The sequence below is a fragment of the Chelmon rostratus genome, chromosome 6 (genome assembly GCF_017976325.1).
Source record: "Chelmon rostratus isolate fCheRos1 chromosome 6, fCheRos1.pri, whole genome shotgun sequence".
Lineage (NCBI taxonomy): Eukaryota > Metazoa > Chordata > Actinopteri > Chaetodontiformes > Chaetodontidae > Chelmon > Chelmon rostratus.
Window position 1 is genome coordinate 26,123,360 of NC_055663.1, and position 22,195 is coordinate 26,145,554.

A 22,195-nucleotide genomic window follows, 5' to 3' on the forward strand; every position below is an offset into this window, starting at 1 on the left:
AGAAAGGTTCAGCTGGTTTTTAACGTCTGCTGCATTCATTCTCAGGATTGGAGCTCATCATCTTTGACTTCACATGGAGACGTTTTCTGGACAAAACCCACAAATTCATCAACCTCTCTGCTCTTAACTGCCTGATTTCCCAGAGGAGAGCACCGTTACCTCTGGCATCACACCAGAGAGCCCTTAAACTGCCACCACCGCACATCACTCAAAGCAGTCTTCATTTACAGGAGCATAAATAGCATAATAACGAAAAAAGCTGTTTAATTTGAAAGTGAAACGCCAGAAACAAACCAGAAATACACAGGACATTTCTGGGTTCTGGTTCTGTCCTAAGGCAACAAAATCCACCCACCAGCACTTCTAAAGCTCACTAATAAACACATTGTATTGTGTTTGTTTAATCTGCACAAAAACTGAAGTGCAAAAACATCAATTTATGGTTTAACAGGGTCTTATGTGCAGGACGTCTTTGAGTTTTGTTGACAGGTTTCCAGGCAGCCAGCAGAGACTCTTTCCCCAAATGTCAAATTACTCCTTTAGGTTCACAAACGTTACTGTAATTATAATCAAATTTATGTTCAGGAATCAAGGTTTTACTGGATGCAGCCACTTTGTCCAGGAAACCTCTGCTTTTACCGGCTCGCCTCTCTGAATGAAATCTGGCTGCGTGCATCAACTAAATGCCCCAAATGTGATTCAATTCCAGGGTGTTCTTGCAGGAAAAAAAGCAGGCTCATACAGTAAAAGCACACTGTTTGAAGTTCAATGTCCTTTTACTTCTTACTGATGAGCCAGAAGTTTCACAACACACTGCATAACTCTTTGGAGTCTGTTAGAGGAACTCAGCTTTGCCTCACCTCAGGGCGTTCCTGACGCAGATGCCGAGGGGTGTGTCTGAAACAGGGCGTGTGTCTGACTGTAGGCCCTCGGGGTGTGTCTGTGTGGCTCCTGTGGTAGTGAACCATTTTGGCTTGGGCCTGTGTCTTGGCTGGGAGTGAAAGAAGAAGAAGAAGAAGAAGTAGAAGTAGATGAAGAAGGAGGAGGAGGTTGGCTCGGTGGTGAACCTCACACTGCTGGCATGCAGGCTGTGGAAACCCTAAAGTATGACACAAGCTGCAGGAATGATCTGCATCTGTCAACCACGAACACCTGCAGCACAACAACTATGCACTTCCTATTTTCTCTGTATATTTTGGTTGTGGCTGCACAGTAGCTGAGATTAAAAAAAAAAAAACATGGGGGAGAAGGTTTGGCTGTGTAGTTCGTGAAAGTTTGAAGTGGCATTAAAGGGTCAGTTCACTGTTACTGGAAATAAAAGCTGCTGTTGAATCAAATAAAACAAACGAGCAAAGGCTGTTATAGCTGCAGCTTGAAGCCCATAACTCTTAAATGAGATGCACATTCACAAGTGTTTTTTTTTGTCACTTGGATGGACTGACCCTTAAAATCCTACCACAGCTGCGGGTATCTGACTTAGTATGGCGCCATCTGCTGGTGCTCCAGGTGAACAGGTGTTGTTGGTCCCCAGAGCCCTGAGGGGAGCCTCAGGTCAGGCTAATTTCCAAGCTCCTGAATTGAAAGTGAGGAGAGTAATCACACAGACAGAAGCGAGTGATTATCAGGGGGGAGGAGGGCTGCACTCAGTCTTGATTTTACAGTTTATGTCAACCCTTCCTGTGCACCTAAACCTTGTCCAACAGAGGTTATTTATCACCTGCAGGGTCAATACAAACCCTGGTTAACTGCTGACCAGGACAGTAAACTCTGATTGATGCTCCTGAGCCATCAGAGTCCGCGGCTGCTTCATTCTGCAGATGGACTCTTTTACCTCTCGCAGATCTTTTAGCTCATGGATGGAGCGTTGATTAAGTGTGTGCAGCCTCCATCACTCAGCTGTGCATCTCCACAGACAGGCCTCTTCAGTTCATGACAGATAACGACAGAGTCGCTCATAAAAGGTTACATGGCAAGGCAGGATTTAGCTGAGTCTCTTGTCTGTTCTGCAGCAATGGGAGAGCAGTTCAGAGTTTAGAGTCACTGCAGTTAAAGAAGCTCTGCAGTTTGGCAAAGATCACTAAAAACGCTATGATTAGATTTTTCTCAAACAGTCACCTGTCCTGCAGCTGCATTGCATGCTGGTTTATTTCCTGCGACTCTGCAGGTAGAAACAGGAGCCTCTGCCCATTTCAATAATGAAGTTCAGCCAAAATCTTTGATCTTGAACAATAGATGTCAAAATCCGAGCTTTAAATCAATAACAGGTCATAAAACTCTTCCCCAGATGTTTTTGGAATTGTTGCCATTTACATGTATTACATCTCAAAACCTCTGCACATAAATTGAAAATCTGGTGGGCTGGACAACAGCTAAAGAAAAGCTTCTGGATTACCTGAACAGGTAATTCATTTATTTGTTTATAAAATAAAATAAAAACCCATCTGGAGTCTGGCATTTTCCTCTGACTCAGGCGTTTTTAGAATTTGAAGTCAAGAAACTCTGAAGAATCAGGCCTGTATTCAAGAAATTTCAAGGAAATAGAAGATTTTTGTGCCATGTTGATTTTTAACACTTTTAATGCATGTCTTGCTCACTGATATTCAAATTGTTTCCTGCCTCGTCTGAACCTTTTGGTCACAGCTAACCAGTCACCAGACCGCCATGCTGGAGGGCTAGACTCTATGTTTTCATGTCTGCAGACACAGATCAGGGCTCTCATCTTGCATTACCTGCGCGTTAGATAAAAGCAGTGCTAATGAAAAAGGAAATCAAAAGATTACAATCTCATACATGACAGGAAATGGTCACTGCAGCAGACAGGGAGGAAAACTGACAGTCAATAAGTTGCTGCTGCGTCTGTATCTGCCAGTCTGTCACGGATGCTTCGCGACGACACGGCTCATATCAGGAATAAGTATAATAAAGAAGCGCTATCAGCTCAAGAAAGTGCACACATGGCCTCATAGTGCATCCATATCCCTGTGATGAGATGTTTTACACAGATACGGGTCAGAAGTTTCAGTTTATTAGACGGCTCTTAATATTCACACGAGTCTCAGAGCGACTGAGGACAACACTGAGGATTCAAAATCTGGTCGACGCAGATCTTTTTCATCATTTTTTGCAAGGACACTGTAAAAATACACTCTGCTCAAGTAGCTGAAATAACTCAGCTGCAGATTTACAGGACAAACGTCTTTGCTCCTTGACCCAAGTTCAAAAATCCTCCTCAGCCTTGCTCCTGTTTGACAAACTGTGTCTGTAATCTCATCAAATGAAACATGATAAAAATGCATTCTTTCTTTACAAAATAAAGTCTCAGGTCTTTATTGCAGTCAGACGGGTTGCTCGCTCCACTTCCATTTCCCTCTGCCGCGTCATTCTCGTCTTAAACTGTTTATGGGAAACCTTCAAGAGCTCTTAAACCCGTCCCGCCTGTTTATCTGAGGAAGCTTTGACTAAAATAAACCACGTTCAAGTGCCAGTGAAACACAGCGTGACATCTTGACTTCGTGCTGCGTGTGCATTTGACTTTTCCCTCCGCATTGTACATACGCCTACTCTCCTCTTCTTGCTCATCTCCTCCCTCCTGTTTTCATGCAAACAGTATCTGCTGTAAGTTTTCATGTTTATGTGACACTGGCTGACATCCTTCTTGTTGTTTTCAGTTTGAGACCCGCACTTTCGTCACAAAACAACATGTTAAAACACTTTTTTTTCTGAAGATCTTTGAGGATGCTGTCTTGTTGATTTAGTTAATGCTGATGTCATCGCACTTCCTGCTTGTCTTTGTTCTGGAGTCTGTGAATTAACAAAAGGTGCATAAGTCAACTTTAAGCACACCGGGAGGTGAACAAAAGCGTTCTGTGAGGTAACGCAGCAGCCGGTGCTCAAACGACACAGATGATCCAGCAACTTCCCGGTTTGTTTTAACAGCGGCAGCCAGAGAAAATCAAGTTCATCAAGAGGAAAAAATGTCGTCACAAAGGCGGATTGATGGGTGATTTCAGTGCAGCACAGCAACAAGATTTGAGACAGAATCATCAAAGGAGGATGTCACAGATTCCCTCTTTGTTACGCTGTCTCGAACAGATGTGGTAAAAGTGACGTATCCGCTCAAAGAGTGCACTGACTGACTTATGGAGAACCAGGTGTGCTGGAGGGGAGGAACATCTGTAAAGGGCTGGTGGTGGTAGGACGCCGAGCCTGAGGGAATGGATCTGGGCCAGCCTTCCTCTTGCTTGATGTCATAGCACGCTTCATCATAGTCAGTATTCACTGCAGTAACAGCTGACAGAGCGAGAGGCCAGAAACTATTCAGACTGTTTCTCTGGAAATGTTGGTTTTTCCCTTTGTTTCTCTCTCTCTCTCTCTCTCTGTGTGTGTGTGTGTCAAGGCTTGTTTCCAGTACGAGTTCTGGTTGCAAAGGAGCTTCTGTAAATTTAGCAACAGCCAGACAAACTGTAGAAAAAGCAAGCAAAATAAAGCATAAGACATTACAAATGTGGTGCAGATGTGCATCAAAAGCAAATGTTCTTCCTTTCTGCTCAACAGGAAGCCACAGAAATCATCAGAGGTGTCATTTAACCACACTTAGCTTAATATTTTTAAGTATATGACTATTGTATTGTTTGTGGTATCTCATGTATTGATGTGTATAAAATCTGCTACAAAGTTAATGTACGGGAAGCTGTAAAGGACTGAATTAAAATCCTGCAGAGATGCAGCACCTTGTCAAAGCTGTGGGGGCAAACCAGGACAGCAGCAGCTTCCCTGAGGGTTTGTTTGTTGAAACCAGATAAAGGGGACATGCTGGAGAACACAGAGGGCAGTGTGCACGACCCAACCCGAGGAACTGGCTTTGTAAAAACAGTCAGAAATGTGCTCAGCTGCAGACGCCTGTTAGCAGATCAGGACGGCTAGAGCTCCTCTGGACTGCAGTTGAATGTGCAGTCAGTCTGCGCCCACCGATGGTTGTGAGCCGCCAGCAACAGGCTGCACGCTGCAAAACAAATCCACCTGAAACATTGTGCAGATATCAAATAAGCAAAGTTGTTTCAAGAATATCTTCTATTTTCAGTTTTCTCATTTCACAAATCAAGAGGAAGGACATAGGTAACACTACCATGCACAGAAGAGAATAAAATTAAAAGCTGGTGGGTGAGGATGAGCAAAGATATTTCAACACAGGTCATGATGCAATATAGAATGATATTGTGATATATGGTAAAATGACATATTGTGATGATTTTATTCATATTGCCCCCTAGAGGACGCAGCAAACAGAGGACTGTTCTGAACGACTGCTCTGAACATAGTGTGGAATTAAACCTGGAAATTTAACCCAAGGGCAATTGACATTGCTTTTTTAAGTCTTGCTTGGTTTTAAAATTGCCTTCCAGCTGTGAAAATTAGAGTGAAAACCACAAAATCAACTCTTCAGACTTGTTTTCTTGTCAGCACTGGCTGAGAAAGTGATTGAAAACTCACTTGGGCAAATCACAGCAAATTAAAACAGGTTTAATCAACTGTGCAAATGGTGCTTTACGTGATTATTTCCTTAGGTAAGAAAAAAAGGATTTAATTATTCTGGAAAATAATACTTGAATTGCCCTCATGGCGGTCTAGACTGATTAAAGAAGAAGTGGACGCAAAACGGAACAAAGGGACAAATTAAACATTTCATAACCAAGTTAACAAGATGAGATCAGAAACATCTCTTGTTGTGTGACCTGTTCAAGAAAGGAAAGGCAGGACACACACAGCGGGCAAATGCAAAGCTAAACTTCACAATGTAAACGCTCAAAAGACAGCCGAACAGTTAGGTCAGGGGTCAGGCCTTAAAAGATTTGAGCTAAACAAAGCTTACAGAGCTGAAGTGGCGTAGCTGTGAGAGCATCCTCCTCAGCACCGTCTTCAGTGTCTCTACTTGATGCATTTTTACAGCAACAAATCACACAGAATCTCTGAGATCCCTCTAATCAGTGACACCTGCGAGAGGAAACAGCTGCTGATCCTGCAGCCTTCCAGGTGCTTAAAAACCACGATGTTTATGTCACCTGGACTCAGACTTTCCACTGACGAACAGCCCTGACTCCGAGTGAGTCAACGTCATGTCTGCCTCATGTTTGTTACATCTGTGAGCTGCTACCTGTTGCCACAGGACGCTGCGGTGCAGTGAGTTATCTGTAATAAATCACCTGCAGAGGGCAGATAAAGCAGTCAGCACTCATAAAAATGTCCACGTTTAGTTATGTTAAAAATGATACAACCCAGTCAAAATAATTACTGTGCACTATCTGGTACGTACACTTCTGTAGAAACAGTGGGCTACATTACATGAAGCGAGGCATGAGGAACTCCCTGTGCACAAACGCTTGTCTGCTCCTGGTCAGGGCAGTTTGAAGGCAACCCTGTGCACAAAACCAGGTCCTTAAAGCAATGGTTTCCCCAGTTGGTGTGGAAGAACTTGACTGGCCAGCCAGGCTTTATCAGTGCTGGACCTCACTAATGCTCTTTTTGGCTGAATGGGAGCAAATCCCTCCAGCCGAGTTCCCAAATGTGGTGTAAAGCCTGAAAACCAGATATCTGGAGGCTGTTCTAGGATGGATGTCATGTCTGGGTGTCCACATAATTTTGGCCATATATCATGCCTATGCATTTCTTTATTTTTACCACTAGAGGGAGCTGTTGTATTGGAAAAGCTGAGGTTCGTATCCCAAGAGCTGTCTCAAGAGTCACAGATCAAAACACAACCCCTCAAAAGGATTTTATAAAGATGGTCACAGGATGCTGTAGCTTTTCCCAGCATGCATTTGTCAAAAGAACCCCAAGGGCAGGTTTCCACCCTGGCCTCAGCACAGAAATCCTGATGCTCGACTGACCTGTGGAGGTCTGTGGGCTTGCAGAAAAACCTGCAAAAACTTGGACAGCGAGTTTTCTACAAATGTTTGCTCCTCACTCAAAATCAAACCATCATACTATACCTTACATTTCACTTGGATGTTTTTTTTCCAGTCATTCCATGCATTTATTGTTTTACATTCAATTATTGAAGCATATTATTGAAAATAAATGTGCATATCCTTGTGAGTTGTCAAATGAATTACCTGTGATGTGCATTATACATGATTTGTTGAAAACTGGGTAAAAACATACAAAATCACTGTTATATTTTAATCTGAGACCCCCGGTTTACTGTGCAGGGAGCTTTGTGTTAAAGATGTCTGATGAACAGGCAAACTTACCACCACCACACAGAGCAGCATTGAGTTAACGGCTGGTGGCAACTTCTCACGCTGGTTGGACCGGGTCACTGCCGTTAGCTCATAAGTGCCACTGTCCAAACCTGTCGTCACAGAGTTGCATGGCAACAGAGCCGTCTCTGTGTTCTCTCATCCTGCTGTTATGTCTGCTGCGGTCCTGCACTGTGAAACTTCCCCCTCTGGAGTGAGCAGGTTTTATTCTTGCAGGACTTCTTGCGTCCTTCTCATGAGTCTTCTGCTGCAGCTCAGCTCAGATGTGTTACTGTAATGCTGCCTGAGTGTCTGAGTGCAGACTGTTGAGGTTGGTCTGCATCTTTAGGTTTACGTGTTTTGGGTGTTCAGAAGATTCCACAAGCTTTTTTTCCCTTCTATTTTCCACCATAGCTTCCTTTTGCATGCTTTCTTTCCTCTTTTGTGATTTCAGCTCACCTTGGCTGAACTTCACATCATTTGGTTAGATAATGCTGGGTAGGCTGCCTGCCACCCCAGTTTGTGCCTCTCTTGTACATCACACAGCTGATGCTCGTGATAGCTGAAAAACTCAGAAGGTATGAACAAACAGGATTAAGTAATGGAAAATCACATGGAGACACATAAATGTCCATGATGATAAAACCTTTCAATAACACTGGTTAAAAATAACTTCTATTGTGGGGTGGATGGATTTTTTAAAATCCATACTGACAGAAGAAACTTTGAGAATCACACTTCTGTCCAGGTGTGTTTGTGTATGTTTGCTCTTGGGTAATTTGCCTGTTTTTGGGCCATCAGTTACAATGAGGGCAAATCATAATGTTTAAAATACTCAACATATATTTGATATTTCCGACATTAAGGGATCCTTTTTCTATCATTCAGTAAATACGAGCCCTGACTAAGTGACATATTTTATAGATATTTCGGATTATTGTTTTAGTATATTTTTTATTGTCTTAGTATATTTTTATTTCTGGTATATTTTTATTGCATTTATGCACATTTTTACTCAGTGTTAGTTTATTTTATTCTGTTATCTTTATTTCATTTTATTATCTTTCTTATCTTTCTTACTATCTTGTTTCTAACACAGGAGTTGCAATGTAAATGTTTCGTTGACATGTTTTGGTCAATGACAATAACGGCAATCTTGAATCTTGATTATATATTAATGCAAAACAATAGCTGTAAAGAACACCTGGCAAACTTTAAATTAACCCAAACAGTGAACACAACATCTGTAAAAAGAGCAGTTTGGATTAATTTTGAGAGGATGAATTTTTTTGAGGATTAGTTTTTTATACAATTATCTGTATTATGTATTATTTTTAATCTTGAATCATATTATTCTGTTTTTTTTTCTTCCTGACACTTGGCCATTGGTCTGTTAGCTCTTTGTTTCTTTAAACTACGTACTTTTTGAAAGCAGCATGAAGTTCTTTAGCAGAGGGTGAAGGCTCTGGTTTATTACACCACTTGAAACTGAGAAAATCAAAAACTTTTGACCTCCTGTAAAGCTTTGGCGACCCCTAGTGGGGGGTCAGGACTCTCAGGTTGAGAACCAGAGTTTCAGGTTCATAAAAAAATGATGTTCCCAGTTTGCTGTGGAAGAACTTGACTGGCCTTCACTGAGCCCCGACCTCAGGCCCATTCATCACCTTTGGGTCGGACCGGGAGAGTGAATATGAACCAGACCTTATCGCCTAACACCACAGCCGGGTGGGAGCAAATCTCTGCAGTCTGGTTGCAAAATCTGGTGGAGAGACTGAAACCAGTTGAGTGAAGCTGTTATAAAAGCAGATTTATGCACACGACTTTTGAAAATATTCAACAATCACACATGAGTAACTTTTGGCTGTCCACATACTTTTGGCAATTTAATGTAGCTCTGTAACTGTACTGCATGTTAATACATGAGAGGCACGTACTCGTGCTTGGCTGCAACCAGTTATTGCTCCATAAACTGAGACAAAAACCTGGAGGCAGCATTCTATTGTACCCATTGCATCCTTGAAAATCACCCTCATAAGATTAAAACAATGAAGCACTGTGAAGTCGACCTGACTTCATTCTCAACATCTTGCCGTTGAACAATATAGCTTACACTAAGAATCCAGGCTTGCCTCAGGCTGGATAATTATGTGGCTGCTTTTGGTGTAAATTAACTTGAATACGGTCAAGAGACTTGACTCCAGTCTCATGAGCATTGCCCAGCGCTTTTATTTGTTTCTCGAGTAACCATGGAAATGTTGTGCCAGGCTTGGAAAAACAAGCCTGTGAGCAGCACTACAGGCATGAGGCCTTGCTGACACAGACTCGGATTCAAATACTACAGAGGGTTCGGAGGGCACCGCTGTTGGAAATTATTTTTCAGCTGCTCCGGCTTCATTCTTATGTATATTTTCCATGAAAAGCTTTGCTTCAGCTGGCTGGTTCCTGCAGTACAGATGAATGAAACCAGTCACCATGTATCTGCTGTGAATCGCTGCACAATTAGATTTGCTATGACTCAATATCACAAGAAAAAAGAACAGAAAATCTACTGTTCAAATCTGACTTTTATGCAGAGGCACATGCTCGTGATCGCTTTATCCATCCTGGTACATAAACTGTAGATAAAGAAACAAACAAATGCACACTGGATTATATTAAATTTTAATGTGCACAGCGTGATTGTACAGTAAAAGCAAGGGAGGAGAAAAAAACATTTTTTCTTATAAAAATATCACCTTTGGAGCTTAAAAACACTCAATTCAAAGATCAGGTGCTATGATATTATCGTCCCTGTGAGAAGACAGCAGGTAGACTGAAGGTGACGGAGTCAAAGTGAGCTTAATGTCTCAATAAAACATAATCCCCCAGCCCATCCCAGAAACCCCACCAAACCATCTCTCCCCTCACCCACCTCTGGGGTGGGGGGGGCATCAGTCTGATGCTTTTCAGCATCATCTCTACAGTCAGGAAGCAGGGAAGCAGAACAAATTAATAAGGGAGAGTTAAAAGAAAAAGAAGACAAAAAAGGGGTAGGGTGCAAAGTTATGACCAGCTAACAAATAAAAATGCATTTAAAAATCACACATTCCACCTCACATTGTCCAATTCCAATGCATTAACCTGTGTAAGTACCACAGTGCGTATGGAAAATCTCCACACAAGCTTGTAACTACACATCCTAAGTGTAGAAAAGTAACTGTGAGTATTCTACTACCTTTGCAATATAGGAAGGAGATCTTCATGTGCTCTTCACTAACGATACTTAGCCATAGTTAGTGCACTGGATTGAGGCCATAGCCTGAAAAGTCTCATTTTTTTTTTTGTATAAAAACCCCATACAGTACATACAGGATATTAAAACAATGGACCCCTTAAAGTTCTTCATTTTCATAGTGTAGAAAAAAAAAAGCATTCATGGAACTGTGATGCATTTAAAAGCACTGAGCTTCACTGAAAATTGAAAAAAGGGCAAAACTGTTCAGAAAACCAAATGTTCATATAAGATTCAAATGCTAACATTCTCTGTCACACTCTCATGTCATAATGAGGATAATGACGACGAAGGTGGAGGTGAAGTAGGAAGCTGGTGCGCAGAGCGAGTGAGCCGAGATGCACTGTTTCTGCATCGCGGGGCTGTGCGGCAGGCGTGGCGGTGGCGGACGGCGAGTTGCTGGCAAGGCGACGCAGATGCATGCAGGAACGAGGGCAGGTTCAGTGTGTGAGACTGCTGGAAAGCCGGTGAAGGGGGGGGTGGGGGTGGGTGGTTGGTTTTGGCGGGTTGGAGGTCACGGGGGGGCAGAGAGCGGCGTGTTGCTGTGCTGTTCGGTCCGTGCAGTTGTTTTGCTTTTGCTGAGTCAGACAGAATTTGGCAGCGCTCACTCTTTCTCTCCGCTTTGACCTTCCCAACCCCCCAACATCCCACCATCCTGCCCTGCCCAACGGCTCCAAAAAACAAACACAAATAAGCACGAGAGAAGACAGTGATACACCCTGACATCCCCTCTTCACATGAGTCAATCAAAGTGATAAGCTCTCCACAGAATGGAAGGAATTGACATTGTGTGGTAAAGCTAACAGGAAACAGATATGGAGCTTGACAAAGTTAACAGCAAAGATTAAAAAAAAACAGAGAACACAAACAAAACAACAGCAAAAACCCCGGAGAATGACCCTTTGATTTCCTGTGCCCACCCGTTTGGTTACACCAACACTGGAGAGAAAAAGCAGCCAATGGAAAAAGGCGGGGTCAGGTGCCATGTGACCACGCCCCTTCACTCGATCTGGAAAAGTCTCACTTCTCATTTTCCAGAGGTCTATTTTTTTCTTCTTCTCTTCTGTTCTGACTTTTCCCTCCATCTGTGTGGCTCCAGCCCTCCCGTCCTCCCTCCCCTCTTTCCGTTAATCCTCCTCCTCCCCTCCGTGGATGCTACACCTCCTTGGTCATGCGGATTCGGATGCTGCTAAAGCACTTGCCCATGGCCTCGAACAGCGGGTCGCAGAAGGTGTGCACGCAGATGGAATAGACACGGCTGACGCAGTGGATCTCGATCAGGTAGCTCTTGACGCACGGCACCACGGCCCAGATGTGTATGAAGGACAGGATGGCGAAGAAGATTCCCCAGATCAGCGCCAGGGGGATGCCGACCAGCGCCGTCAGCAGCCTGTAGCACCAGTACTTGGTGACAGTGAAGGTGGTGAAGCTGGCTTTCCACACGCCGTCGAAGCTGTAGGTCCCTGCAGGCTCGGCGATCACATCCTCAAAGTCTACCTGAGGAGGGAGGAGGTGAAAGAATAAGAAAATGTTGACATAAAGACTTATTATAGATCACTGTTTGCTGCTTATCTGGATCCCCCCTGGTTGTTACCTTAATTCAGACTTTCATCTATCAGGCAAAAGAAAGAGAGAAATGAATTGAACAGTTGTGACTAACATTAATTACCAAGTAGAAAAGATAAAACCAACCAAAAGGATCCTTTGTAAGCCGACACCCTGATCAATGCTCTATCCCTACTCAAGGTTCAAAGTTAATTTATTCATCATTATAAACAAAAAGCAGGGTTGACGCAGGGTTGTGCAATGAAATGCAAGCTTTGTTCCTTTTATGCGACACACAAAAGAAAAAACTATTCGTTATTAACTCTTTATGGCAATGCTGTGCAGAGGACGAGCTGAAGAGGCAGTGGATACTTCTGTATTGCTTGCCAGCAGGCATCGGGATGAATAGGCCGTGGCTGGTGTATGATGGTATTGTCTTTTTGTATGCTTCGTAACATAGGATCTGCAGCAGCAAACAAAGCTGAGCACATTGGCAGAGTAAAAGTGATAAATGTCGGGTTATAATGGCTGCGCTGTACACCTGCAAACAGCTGAGGGCCAATCAGCTGATGCAAGCATTAGCCGATCAGTGCTCTGCTTTAAGTTCATTTTGTGTCGCGCGGGTTAAATATAATTTTTCAATGCTTTCAGCAGGAAAAAACAAGAACAAGTGTGGGTGGCAGCAGGAAGCTCTTAGATGAGTATCTGGAAAAAGTGTCATATTAAACTGAAAGTGCAATGATCAATTACACAGAAGCTCAGTAAGAAAATTTCTTTAAAGTATTGAAAGCGAAAACAAAAAACGAGCAACCATCACATACTAAAAGTGACTTGTACGGTCCAGAATACAGAGATCCATTCACATTAGACTCATCATTAAGACTCAAATGCCTCCATCCACTGCCAGCAGCATTTCACAACAGCCCTGATATGTTGCTAATGAAACCATCACATAAACTCAATAATCCTTCAAATCTGAACTCATTATTTCCACATAAATCAGCTGCTTCACTTCCCGTTGAATACTGTGCATGTCAGTTTGCTAAGATGGAGGGTAGGAATCCTGACAAGATTTACACTTCCCCTGGCGGTGACTGGTACACAGTCTAACCACCAACAAACCGCCCCGCCCGAAAAACTGATTGCTACACACACTATCTCTGGCATCTGCTTTGAATTCTGCAAAGCAGCAATCCAACTCTGGGATTTTTGTCTTCAGAGCTTCTTCAAAACATCCAACTCGACGACACAGACAGAAAGACAGAAAGATGAGCCTTAAGATTCAGGAATTTAAGCCTTACATGTGTAAAATATGCTAATGGCTAAAGAGATAAAACAGATGTCACTCTGAGGCTAAATTTGGATGGAAATGGACAAACTAAACAGTGAAAGTTTCAGCTCTTCTGAAGTTAAATGATGGCTGCAGATGGACCAGATGTAGCCTATAAAACATTGTCAGGACTTCGTCTGCTTAATATCTTAAAGACACCATGCCACTGTTTAATGTAGTGGAATACAATCTTTTTCTTTAATATCAGGCTTTTGCATCTGCTACATCTTCATCAGAAAAAAAATCTGTGGTGCACAGGATGTGATGTGCTTCAGTTTTCTGGTTTTTGCGGAATAAACAGAAGCTGTGGTCACTACAACTGGAAAAACAACAGAAAGAGCGCCACCTACAGAAGCTGGTCGACAGGAAACCCAGAGAGGAAGACATCCCATACCGCCCACAGTGTTTGATTGACGGGTGAACGGCGGTTCCCCTCCTCCACCTCCCATTAACGATGAGCAAGAACATCGTGCCTCTTCTTGCTGTAAACACGTCTCCCAGGCCTCTAAATGAGACAATATCTGCAAGTGTGCGTGGCCCGGCCTGAGGAATGGAGGGAAAAGTGGCAACTCGCTCACTGTGAAAACAATGCAGAGTCTCCCTCGCTCTCTCATCCTCTCCGCCGGCTTCCGAGTGCAGAGTCAATATTTATCTTACAGTTACTTGGAGACTGCGTGCCGTCGAACAGAACAGTTGGGCTACTGAGGACTGATGGCTGCAACATCAGTAAGTCATGCAGATATTATCCAGTGTCACACGGAATGTGAGATGGAAAAGTGTTTCATTCCAAACCGAGATACCATCCACTGTCTGGAAGACGTGATGCCCACTTACACAAGCTCGAGATAATGACTTCAAACAACAGGAAACTGTAATCAAATTCTATTCTGTAACGCCATATATCCATGTTTGAACACAGTTATTTATCATCAAATGGAATAAGACTGCAAAACTCTCTTTTAATGCTTTCTTGCCCAAAATTAGACGAGAAGGTTGAGACCACTGTCATGTCTGCTAGTTAGCTTAGCTTGCAGTAGCATAAAGGCTTCAAACAAGGGGAAAAAGCTAGTGCGGCTCTGCCTGAAGGTAAGGCAGAGGCACGCTGGCTGTTTCCAGTCTATATGCTAACTGTCTCCTGGCTCCGGCTTAACATCTAGTGGACAGATATGAAAGCAACATTGATCTTCTGACCTAACTTGGCCTGTAACTACATGTAAAAAACCTGCATAAGTGGTATGAATATTCTAACCTGACATATATAACGAGAATCAATGCATTAATAACCCCAAACTCACATGATGAATATACAATATACTATCATCAATAAAACACATAGATCATTCCCTGAAGCTCACAATTCAGTGCAGACTACAAAACACATCTTAGGTCCTGATTTCATGCTGTTAGTCATTATGTAAGAATAATTGTCATGTTTTTTCAGTCCTGGATGTGTTGTTTTTGCTCTTCAAATGTTCCAACAGTGTTATTTTTTCTGTCTTGAAACAGCAGCTTCAGTCCAGCTCTTTTACTCCGAGCTGCAGCATCAAGGCTTTCACACGGCACCGACTGGCGGTGCTCACTACAGCCTTATAATATACTAAATCCGACTGCGACCGCAAAACCAGCGAGCCGTCCATTTAATTTTTCCACAGCTACAAATTTTAAAGTGGACCCACTCTGCTGCAGTTTCCAGAACTTTGATTGAGACTAAATGAGGGCCTTCTGCAGAGAGGCACAAACACAACCGCAGCAGGACGGTGCAGAGTTTTGACTCTACATCATGAAGCTGGTTCTTTCCACAGTTTGAGCTTTATAAATACTCTTCTGTCTGCAACATGAGTCACCACAGCTACCTGAGGTTCGTCACTTTGGTATCTGGTCTATAAAAAATAATCAGCTTCAGGTTCAACAATTTCTATTGTTGTATTTCAGTTTTAGCAAGAAAGGGACAAACATCAACCCACTGGTCTCTGAAGACTTTGTCACAGGCACAATTTATGGCTGCGTTCTCAAGACTGAGCAGTTATTAAATAAAGAAATTCAATAATAATGACTAGAGATTAGTGTCAGCAGTGTAAAAAGCATTCAAAACATGAAAAGCTTGTACTTTTACTGCAGCAGCCACAGACATGCTGGGTCAAAAGCGTGGACCTCTGTGGCCCAATCCGAGGTTTGACATGAAACAATGGAGTCTCAGGGTCAGCATGTGACCAGTCGCCAAGGCAACTGTATTATTGAGTAAATAAGGCGATGTGCTATTTCCAGAGCTCTATCTTCAGGCTGTCAACTATGCTTGAATAGACAAAGTGGGCCTCTGGAGGAGAAGGTCAGAGTATAGCACGGTAATGGACTCTTTTGTTGGTTTGAGGGCTTTGGTAGTCAGAGCAAGTGTTTGGTTTGGTTCAGGAGAGGGATTAGGATGATTGGCTGCAGGGATTTACTGAATGTGACCAACAGACACAGACTGCAGGCTCATGCTACTACTTAAAAATACACAAAAAACTGTTTAATTACAAGCACTTTTGATTCAGACATCACCTTCACAAAATAATGAAGGGGGCATAAGTTAATATCATATATCTTGTAATAATGCTCTGAATGCAAATTAGCAAAATAATTCAACACATTAGCCTGTTAGCGAAATGTTTTTAGCAGAATCCCATGTATTTCCCTGATATCACAAAACCACTTCAGTTGAGAACCTCTATAAAAATTTATTTAACTTTAATTTCAACTTTTAACTTTTAGTAATAACTACTTGTGAAATATCTAAACAATTTTAATCTGTGAAAGAAAAGTTTATTGGGTGCTTTTTTTGTGTGATGCAGTCCCTCTTTTGCATATATTTTGGTGACATATCCAGAATTTTGTTAGATTTCCATGACATTTGCATGAAAGCAAATCCCACTGCACTGAGTTTGAAAGAGTTTCATGAGCTCTCAACATCTCGCTCACACAGGAGTTTGGTTGTGATAAAAGCTCAGAAACTGGAGGTACGAAATTCTCACACAACAACGACGATTTCTAGCATCCCAGAACGAGGTGACCAAGTATGATCGAGAATCAACCAATCATAGGCTTTGCCGTCCCAGAGGGAGTGTTTCATTCCTTTCACTTTGACCTTCTGGACTTTAGATCTGCTGTCGGAGCTCAAACTTCTCACAGCTCCCTCTAAAAAAACTGTCTCCAGTGTGGGCATTTTTGCTCCGCTGACCCCTCCTCTCTGCCTTATAAGGCCGCACAAATTCTCCAGAGGCAGAAATTCTCTTCGCCGGGCGAACTCCACATGCATGTCAGTCATGGAACGTATTTGATGTGGCAAGGTTATTGAGGCCAGCTGCAGCAGACAGGAGAACAGCTTGTGTTCCTTTGATTACATGATTAAAGTGTGTGTGTGTGTGTGTGCATGCATCTGTGCATGCACAGCACACACATTACGTGTGAGCACCATATATGGGGGCGTGTGTGGTCACGGTGGATTGCAGAATGGGGGTTGCTGGAAGGGATTCCCTGCTTGTGCTTTTCATTGTGGCACACAAAACACACGCTTCCACTTCACAGAACTGTTCCATTGGCCTCAAAGCACCTCTGAGCTGCTGTATATGGTGCACTATAAAAACTATAGGATCATCTGAGTTTATTCTGTGTGAAGGGATTTCGTCTGTTGTTCCAGTTATTTAGAGACTTTGCTTACATAAAAGTAACAAAAGTACAACGCAAACCTGCTCCATTAAGAGTAAAAGCCCTCCATTTAAAAATTCCTGTTAAAGTATTATACCAAAGATGTACTTAAAGTATCCAAAGTATCCCTTCCAGTGTTAGATTGTTATGTGTGATAACACTGTGCTAGCATTTGTGATGCATTATGATCAAAGCATTTAAATGTTGTAGCTGGCTGAGGTGCAGCTCATTTAAAGTATTACTACTCATACTCCCTGGTGGCGAGTATAAGAATGTACCGTATTTTATATGCTCATTTTACTTTAAACGCTGGGATTTGAGCAGTGTACTAAACTAAACTTCAGTAAAAGTACCTCAGAGCTGTACTACAGTACTTGAGTAAATGTACTTAGATACTTTCCACCACTGGTCACTGTTCCTTACAGCGGTTGAACTTTTTACAGTGTAGACTCATGTGATTTCAGATAAATTCAACAGTGTCTGCTGAGTTGATTGGAGGGGGGGCAATCGTAAAAATGCGTTCTATTCTGAGTCTGCAAGGAGACTCTGACTCACTGTCACAATGGAGGAGACTTGGGAGGGAGAGAAATCAGTGAGGGGTGGAAGAAGTGGAGGCAGGAAACGGAGAAAGCAGAGGCTGAACTTCATTTTATTATAGAACGCCCAAAAGATTAAAAAAAAAAAGATGAAATGAAGATTTCAGTCTCTGCTTCTCTTCAAATGAAAATCAAACTCGCTTTCGTGACAGATCTGGAAGAGGGACGTAAACCTGCTGTTCATCAGCAGCTATCTATGTAGCACTGGGTTTTCCATACTCCAGTAAACCACCTTCTTTCCTTCGCTTAAAAGCAAAACCTAATTTATCACACGAGAAACCCTTTTCACATATTAACACAAGTGAAGCAGCATGTCACATGGGGAAAAATGACATTATTTCACCTATTAAAACTCACACGTGGCGTGCAAGCATGATCTCACACATGCTTTTCTTCTCATTCTGAAGATTTCCTATTTCATGTATACATATCACAATTTTAATGTAAGAAGTTTATGCTTTTATGTTGGCAACATGTTTGATCCAAACGCCAATGAAGCCTCACTGAATGCATTCACAGAATCACCAAACAGTGAGAAAACTACATCTAGTGCTACCATTAAGGGTAATCTTTCCAGTGAACAAAATCAATAGCATCAGACTGTCAGTTATCATTTGGAATCTGACACAAGCCAATAAAAAGCAACACATGGACATTTGCTCCTCTGACGCAACTACAGGCATGCAGGGAGGAGGGAGGCGGGGAGGGAAGGGAAGAGTGGACTTGAATGGTAGGAAAGAAGGGAGGAGAGATGGGGAGTGGTGAGGGATATCCCCTCAGCTTAACCAGCTCCTTGGGTGTTTCCCTGTTTTAACAAGGCAGAGTTCAGGCATTTCAAAGAGCTGACCCCTCCTGTCCCGCGCAGCGAGCCGTTTGACCCCACTCTTTTGAAAAAAACGGCCCCAGCTGGAGGCAGGGCGGCCGGGCTCAGACAGCTGCTGCTCCCCGCTACCATGCAGACGCGTCAGGTGGCTTCCAGCGCGGCACTCCTCTGCTGCTACAAGCCCTTTCCCCCTGCTAACTCCTTTTAACAAAATAAACGCTCGCCATTTATGCGGCAAGGCTGCTCTCTTATGGAAAGAATTCTACTTTCCAAACAGCAAGGCGTGTGCAACAAGGAGTGTGGGAAATGTGTGTTCCAACAACAGGAAATTCGTAATGTTTCCTCTGTGGGGAGCGAGGATGTCTAAACCCGCTGCTTGTGCGGACGCGCAGATATTTACACATGTGGACAGCTTGCCATTGTGTCACATTAATGAACTGAAGTACCTCTGCAAAGCTTCTTCCTAATAGGGGAAAGTCACTGAGGGGGAACCCTGCTGGAACCACAGCGCGCAATGCAGTGCGCAAAAGAACTACCGTGCGCCTCTGACGCGCGCATCCACACCACACCAATCTGACAGCTCCTGCCCCTCGGCACAGTTTTCCAACGTTTATTTCAGTTTTCAGAGATTTTCAGGTGGCTCCACAGAGGAGAGGTAAAGCGCAAACTGTGCAACAGGTACTCTGGTGAAGTTGCCATCAAAATAAAAAGGAACGCAAACAACAGCTGCACGTTTAACCCCCAAAATAAGGCTCAAAAGTTAACAGCCCTTCAGGTTTGACTCACCTTGACAACGTCGTCGTTTATGCGCTTCGGGTCCCGGTTGACCAGGTCGATCTCTTTGGTGTGGACGTCCTCCATCGTCTTCTCGTTCAGACTGTCGTTGTCCATGTCTTTGTTGTTAGGTTTGTATATGTTCCCTTGTTTTCGGATGAACGGCGAATGCAGAAACTCCTGTCAGGATCCAGAGGAGGCAGAGAAAGAAGAGAGTGAAGAGGAGGAGGGATAGTGTGCAGCGCGCTGAGAGTGAGAGCGACTGGAGCTGCGCGTTACCAGCCTGCCCCACTAACAGGGATGGGTTTAAATGAATAGAAAGTAAAGCACCACACCCCTCGATCCAGCCGCAAGGGGTCCTCACCACCCGGACAGAAACCTAACGCCCTGACCTGACATACAGTTGATTCAACATGTACTCGTGACCATGGCAACATTTTCAGATATGCGCAAAAACGCACATTCCAACTGTTAAATACATATCTCTTTGGCCTTTTCTTAATATAGTTAGGATATTCTTAAACAAACACGAGTTATCATCTGTGTTTGTAATTTGACTTGGCCATGTACGTGAATATATGGACAAAGTAAAGTACGTAAAAACATAGCTGGCTTTAAAAACGTGTGCGTAAATACCCCTTTGGTCTCCACGACCGTACACTGCCCGTGAATCTTTCAAGCACATTCTCATTTACACTAAAAATCGTATGGCTTCGTTAGGAAGTGTTAAAGCATGTGCATGGTTTTAGGCTGGCATCTGATGTTTGAAAAACTTCCTCTCCTGTGCGCCTTTACGCACAAAAGTGTGACCCTTTGATGCGTAAAAACAACAATCGGTAATGTTAATAAAGGTTTTAGCTGGAAAAATCTCACACTCACACACTAATGTACACTCAATGGTGTGTCACATTCCCTGTGCGCGTGCGGGAGAAGCGTTCATGACGAGGTGCCAGAAAAAAGTGCAACGATCGAAACACAGCGCTCTGGAGTCAGAAAAAAACAACCAAATTTCCTTTATGAATGCAAATTATAAGCGAGAATAATCCGCTCCTTGATGAAAAATACTCCGTGTCAGCTAAAAACTTTTAACTACAAACAGTGTCAGCTGTTAATGAGAGCCATACTGTACCTCTTCTGGTTCGCCGTCCTTCAGTCCTCCTGTCATGCTGTCCTCAAATTGGAAAGGATTAGCGCGGTGAAACAGACAAGAAGACAGTATAGGAAGCCGAATGGGAGGCGTGGAGACAAACTGAGAGGACTGGGGCTCTTCTCAGGGACCTGTGTAGTGATCTAATGCCTGCCCTTTTCGTGAACGTGACGAGAATTAAATGCCGGAGTCGTGAGGGAAACCTCCGGTGTTTCCTCGGATCCCGCAGAGCGCGTCTTTGCAGCCCGGGAGTCACCTGTGAGCAGGGAGGAGAGCCACCGTTAACGTGCCCGGCAGGAGGAGAGACTGACTTGATCTCATACTAAAGGGGTGTTGTAATTGGAGTGGAATTACTTTATTCGGGGCTCAGGGCTGTGCATAATAACCTTTTTGTGCAGTGAAATGTAGGCGTTAATTGGGAATGGCAAGGTGTGGATATCTGCCATACCTGAGCCTCAGGGAAACCAAATCCAGTGGTTATGGAAGAGGGAAAGAAGAGCAGCAGAGGAGACCAAGAAACATATACTGGAAAAAGAAATTAATAAAAAGAAAATTACAGGATTTTTCAGAATTCACTCTGCTCTTTGAGCATATACACAACCCTGTCTGTCAACACTTGCTTCGTCCATCCTCAGAAAATACATGAATATGTGGAGCTTTGAACCAGAATTTGGTGATTTGACGCTCCTGCTGTCAGCTTGACGAAGCTCGGAAGCCATGCTGGTCACTCTGGTTTGGTTGCATTCTTGCATCAGCTCACCTTGGAGTGACACCAGCTGGCACACTCAGCTGTTCTCTGCATGAAGTCATGACAGGAGCAATGTTTGGGTGTGTATGATGGGATGGATACTGAAACAAGAGAAGCTGGCACTCGATAACAGCTTGTTTCCACATCTTTTAGCCTTCAGATGTGTGTTTCTTTCAGAGCAGCATTCAGATTTGGTCGCTGGTTGCTAAAATAATAAAAATAATCCATTAAACTTGCAGCTGTGAATGTCAGCATAAGATGGGAGGTGTGAATATCTATTAAAGGGATTTTTAATAACGTGCAAACCCCAACTTGTTCTTATTAATGGCTTATAACTAACCTCAACACTAGTAAATGTAAGTCTAGAAGTATGAGAAAGAAGTATGGAACAGCATTCTAGTATGTATAAAGTCTAGTAAATTAATTAACAATTAATAAAGCTAATTGTTGACTGATTATGTTAAGGTGTATTAACTGAAAGTGAGATTTTCCATCATGAGAAATCTCCACATGTGATGATGGTGCCTTACTACAGCTCTGTTTTTCCTTTCCTGTTGCTCTGACAGTCCTCGTTTGAAGTTGTCAGCACTCTGCCTGTTAACTTACCACCTCAGCGTCTTTGTGAACCAGTTTGCCTTCGGTTTGACATCACTGATTCTGCTGGTTTTGATGCAGCCGGTGTGACACCTGCTCTGGAAAGATGCTCTGCTGCGCTGGGTGTGGCACTGAACACAGATCAAAAGAAATCCAAATGTAAACCTGTTTCAGATAAAGATGTTATGCTGCTGTAGACTCACAGATGATGCTACATCAGCAGGTCCACATATAATGAGTCATTCTGTATCTGAAAACAGCTCTACAGTATGAGAAATATTGGAATATGTATATTTGAACTATATGAACAACAGAGAAATAGCAAATATTATCATTTAACATCAAAGTTCACTCGACACCAAGTGAGCTTTCAGGCTCCAGGATGCAAAGAGTGCCGTTAACATTTGACTTCTCCTCCACCAACACAACATCGCTGTATAACGAGTGAATT

At 43.1% G+C, this 22,195-nt stretch overlaps 1 protein-coding gene across 1 annotated transcript; it reads right to left on the minus strand.

Moving 5' to 3' along the window:
* Nucleotides 1-9,879: 9,879 nt before the first annotated feature.
* Nucleotides 9,880-20,600, minus strand: cav1 (caveolin 1). Its single transcript, XM_041939140.1, has 3 exons — nucleotides 20,385-20,600; nucleotides 19,268-19,435; nucleotides 9,880-12,003 (listed from the first exon to the last, which is right to left on the minus strand). The coding sequence occupies exons 1-3, from the start codon at nucleotides 20,418-20,420 to the stop codon at nucleotides 11,662-11,664; spliced, it is 546 nt and encodes a 181-aa protein (XP_041795074.1). The 5' UTR covers nucleotides 20,421-20,600; the 3' UTR covers nucleotides 9,880-11,661.
* Nucleotides 20,601-22,195: the final 1,595 nt, after the last annotated feature.

Coding starts and splice junctions, on each gene's coding strand:
- cav1 (XM_041939140.1), bottom strand. CDS start 20,420: ATGACAGGAGGACTGAAGGACGGCGAACCAGAAGAG. Junction 19,436..20,384: donor AGGACGGCGAACCAGAAGAG/GTACAGTATGGC, acceptor GGATCCTGACAG/GAGTTTCTGCATTCGCCGTT. Junction 12,004..19,267: donor TAAACGACGACGTTGTCAAG/GTGAGTCAAACC, acceptor CTCCCTCCTCAG/GTAGACTTTGAGGATGTGAT.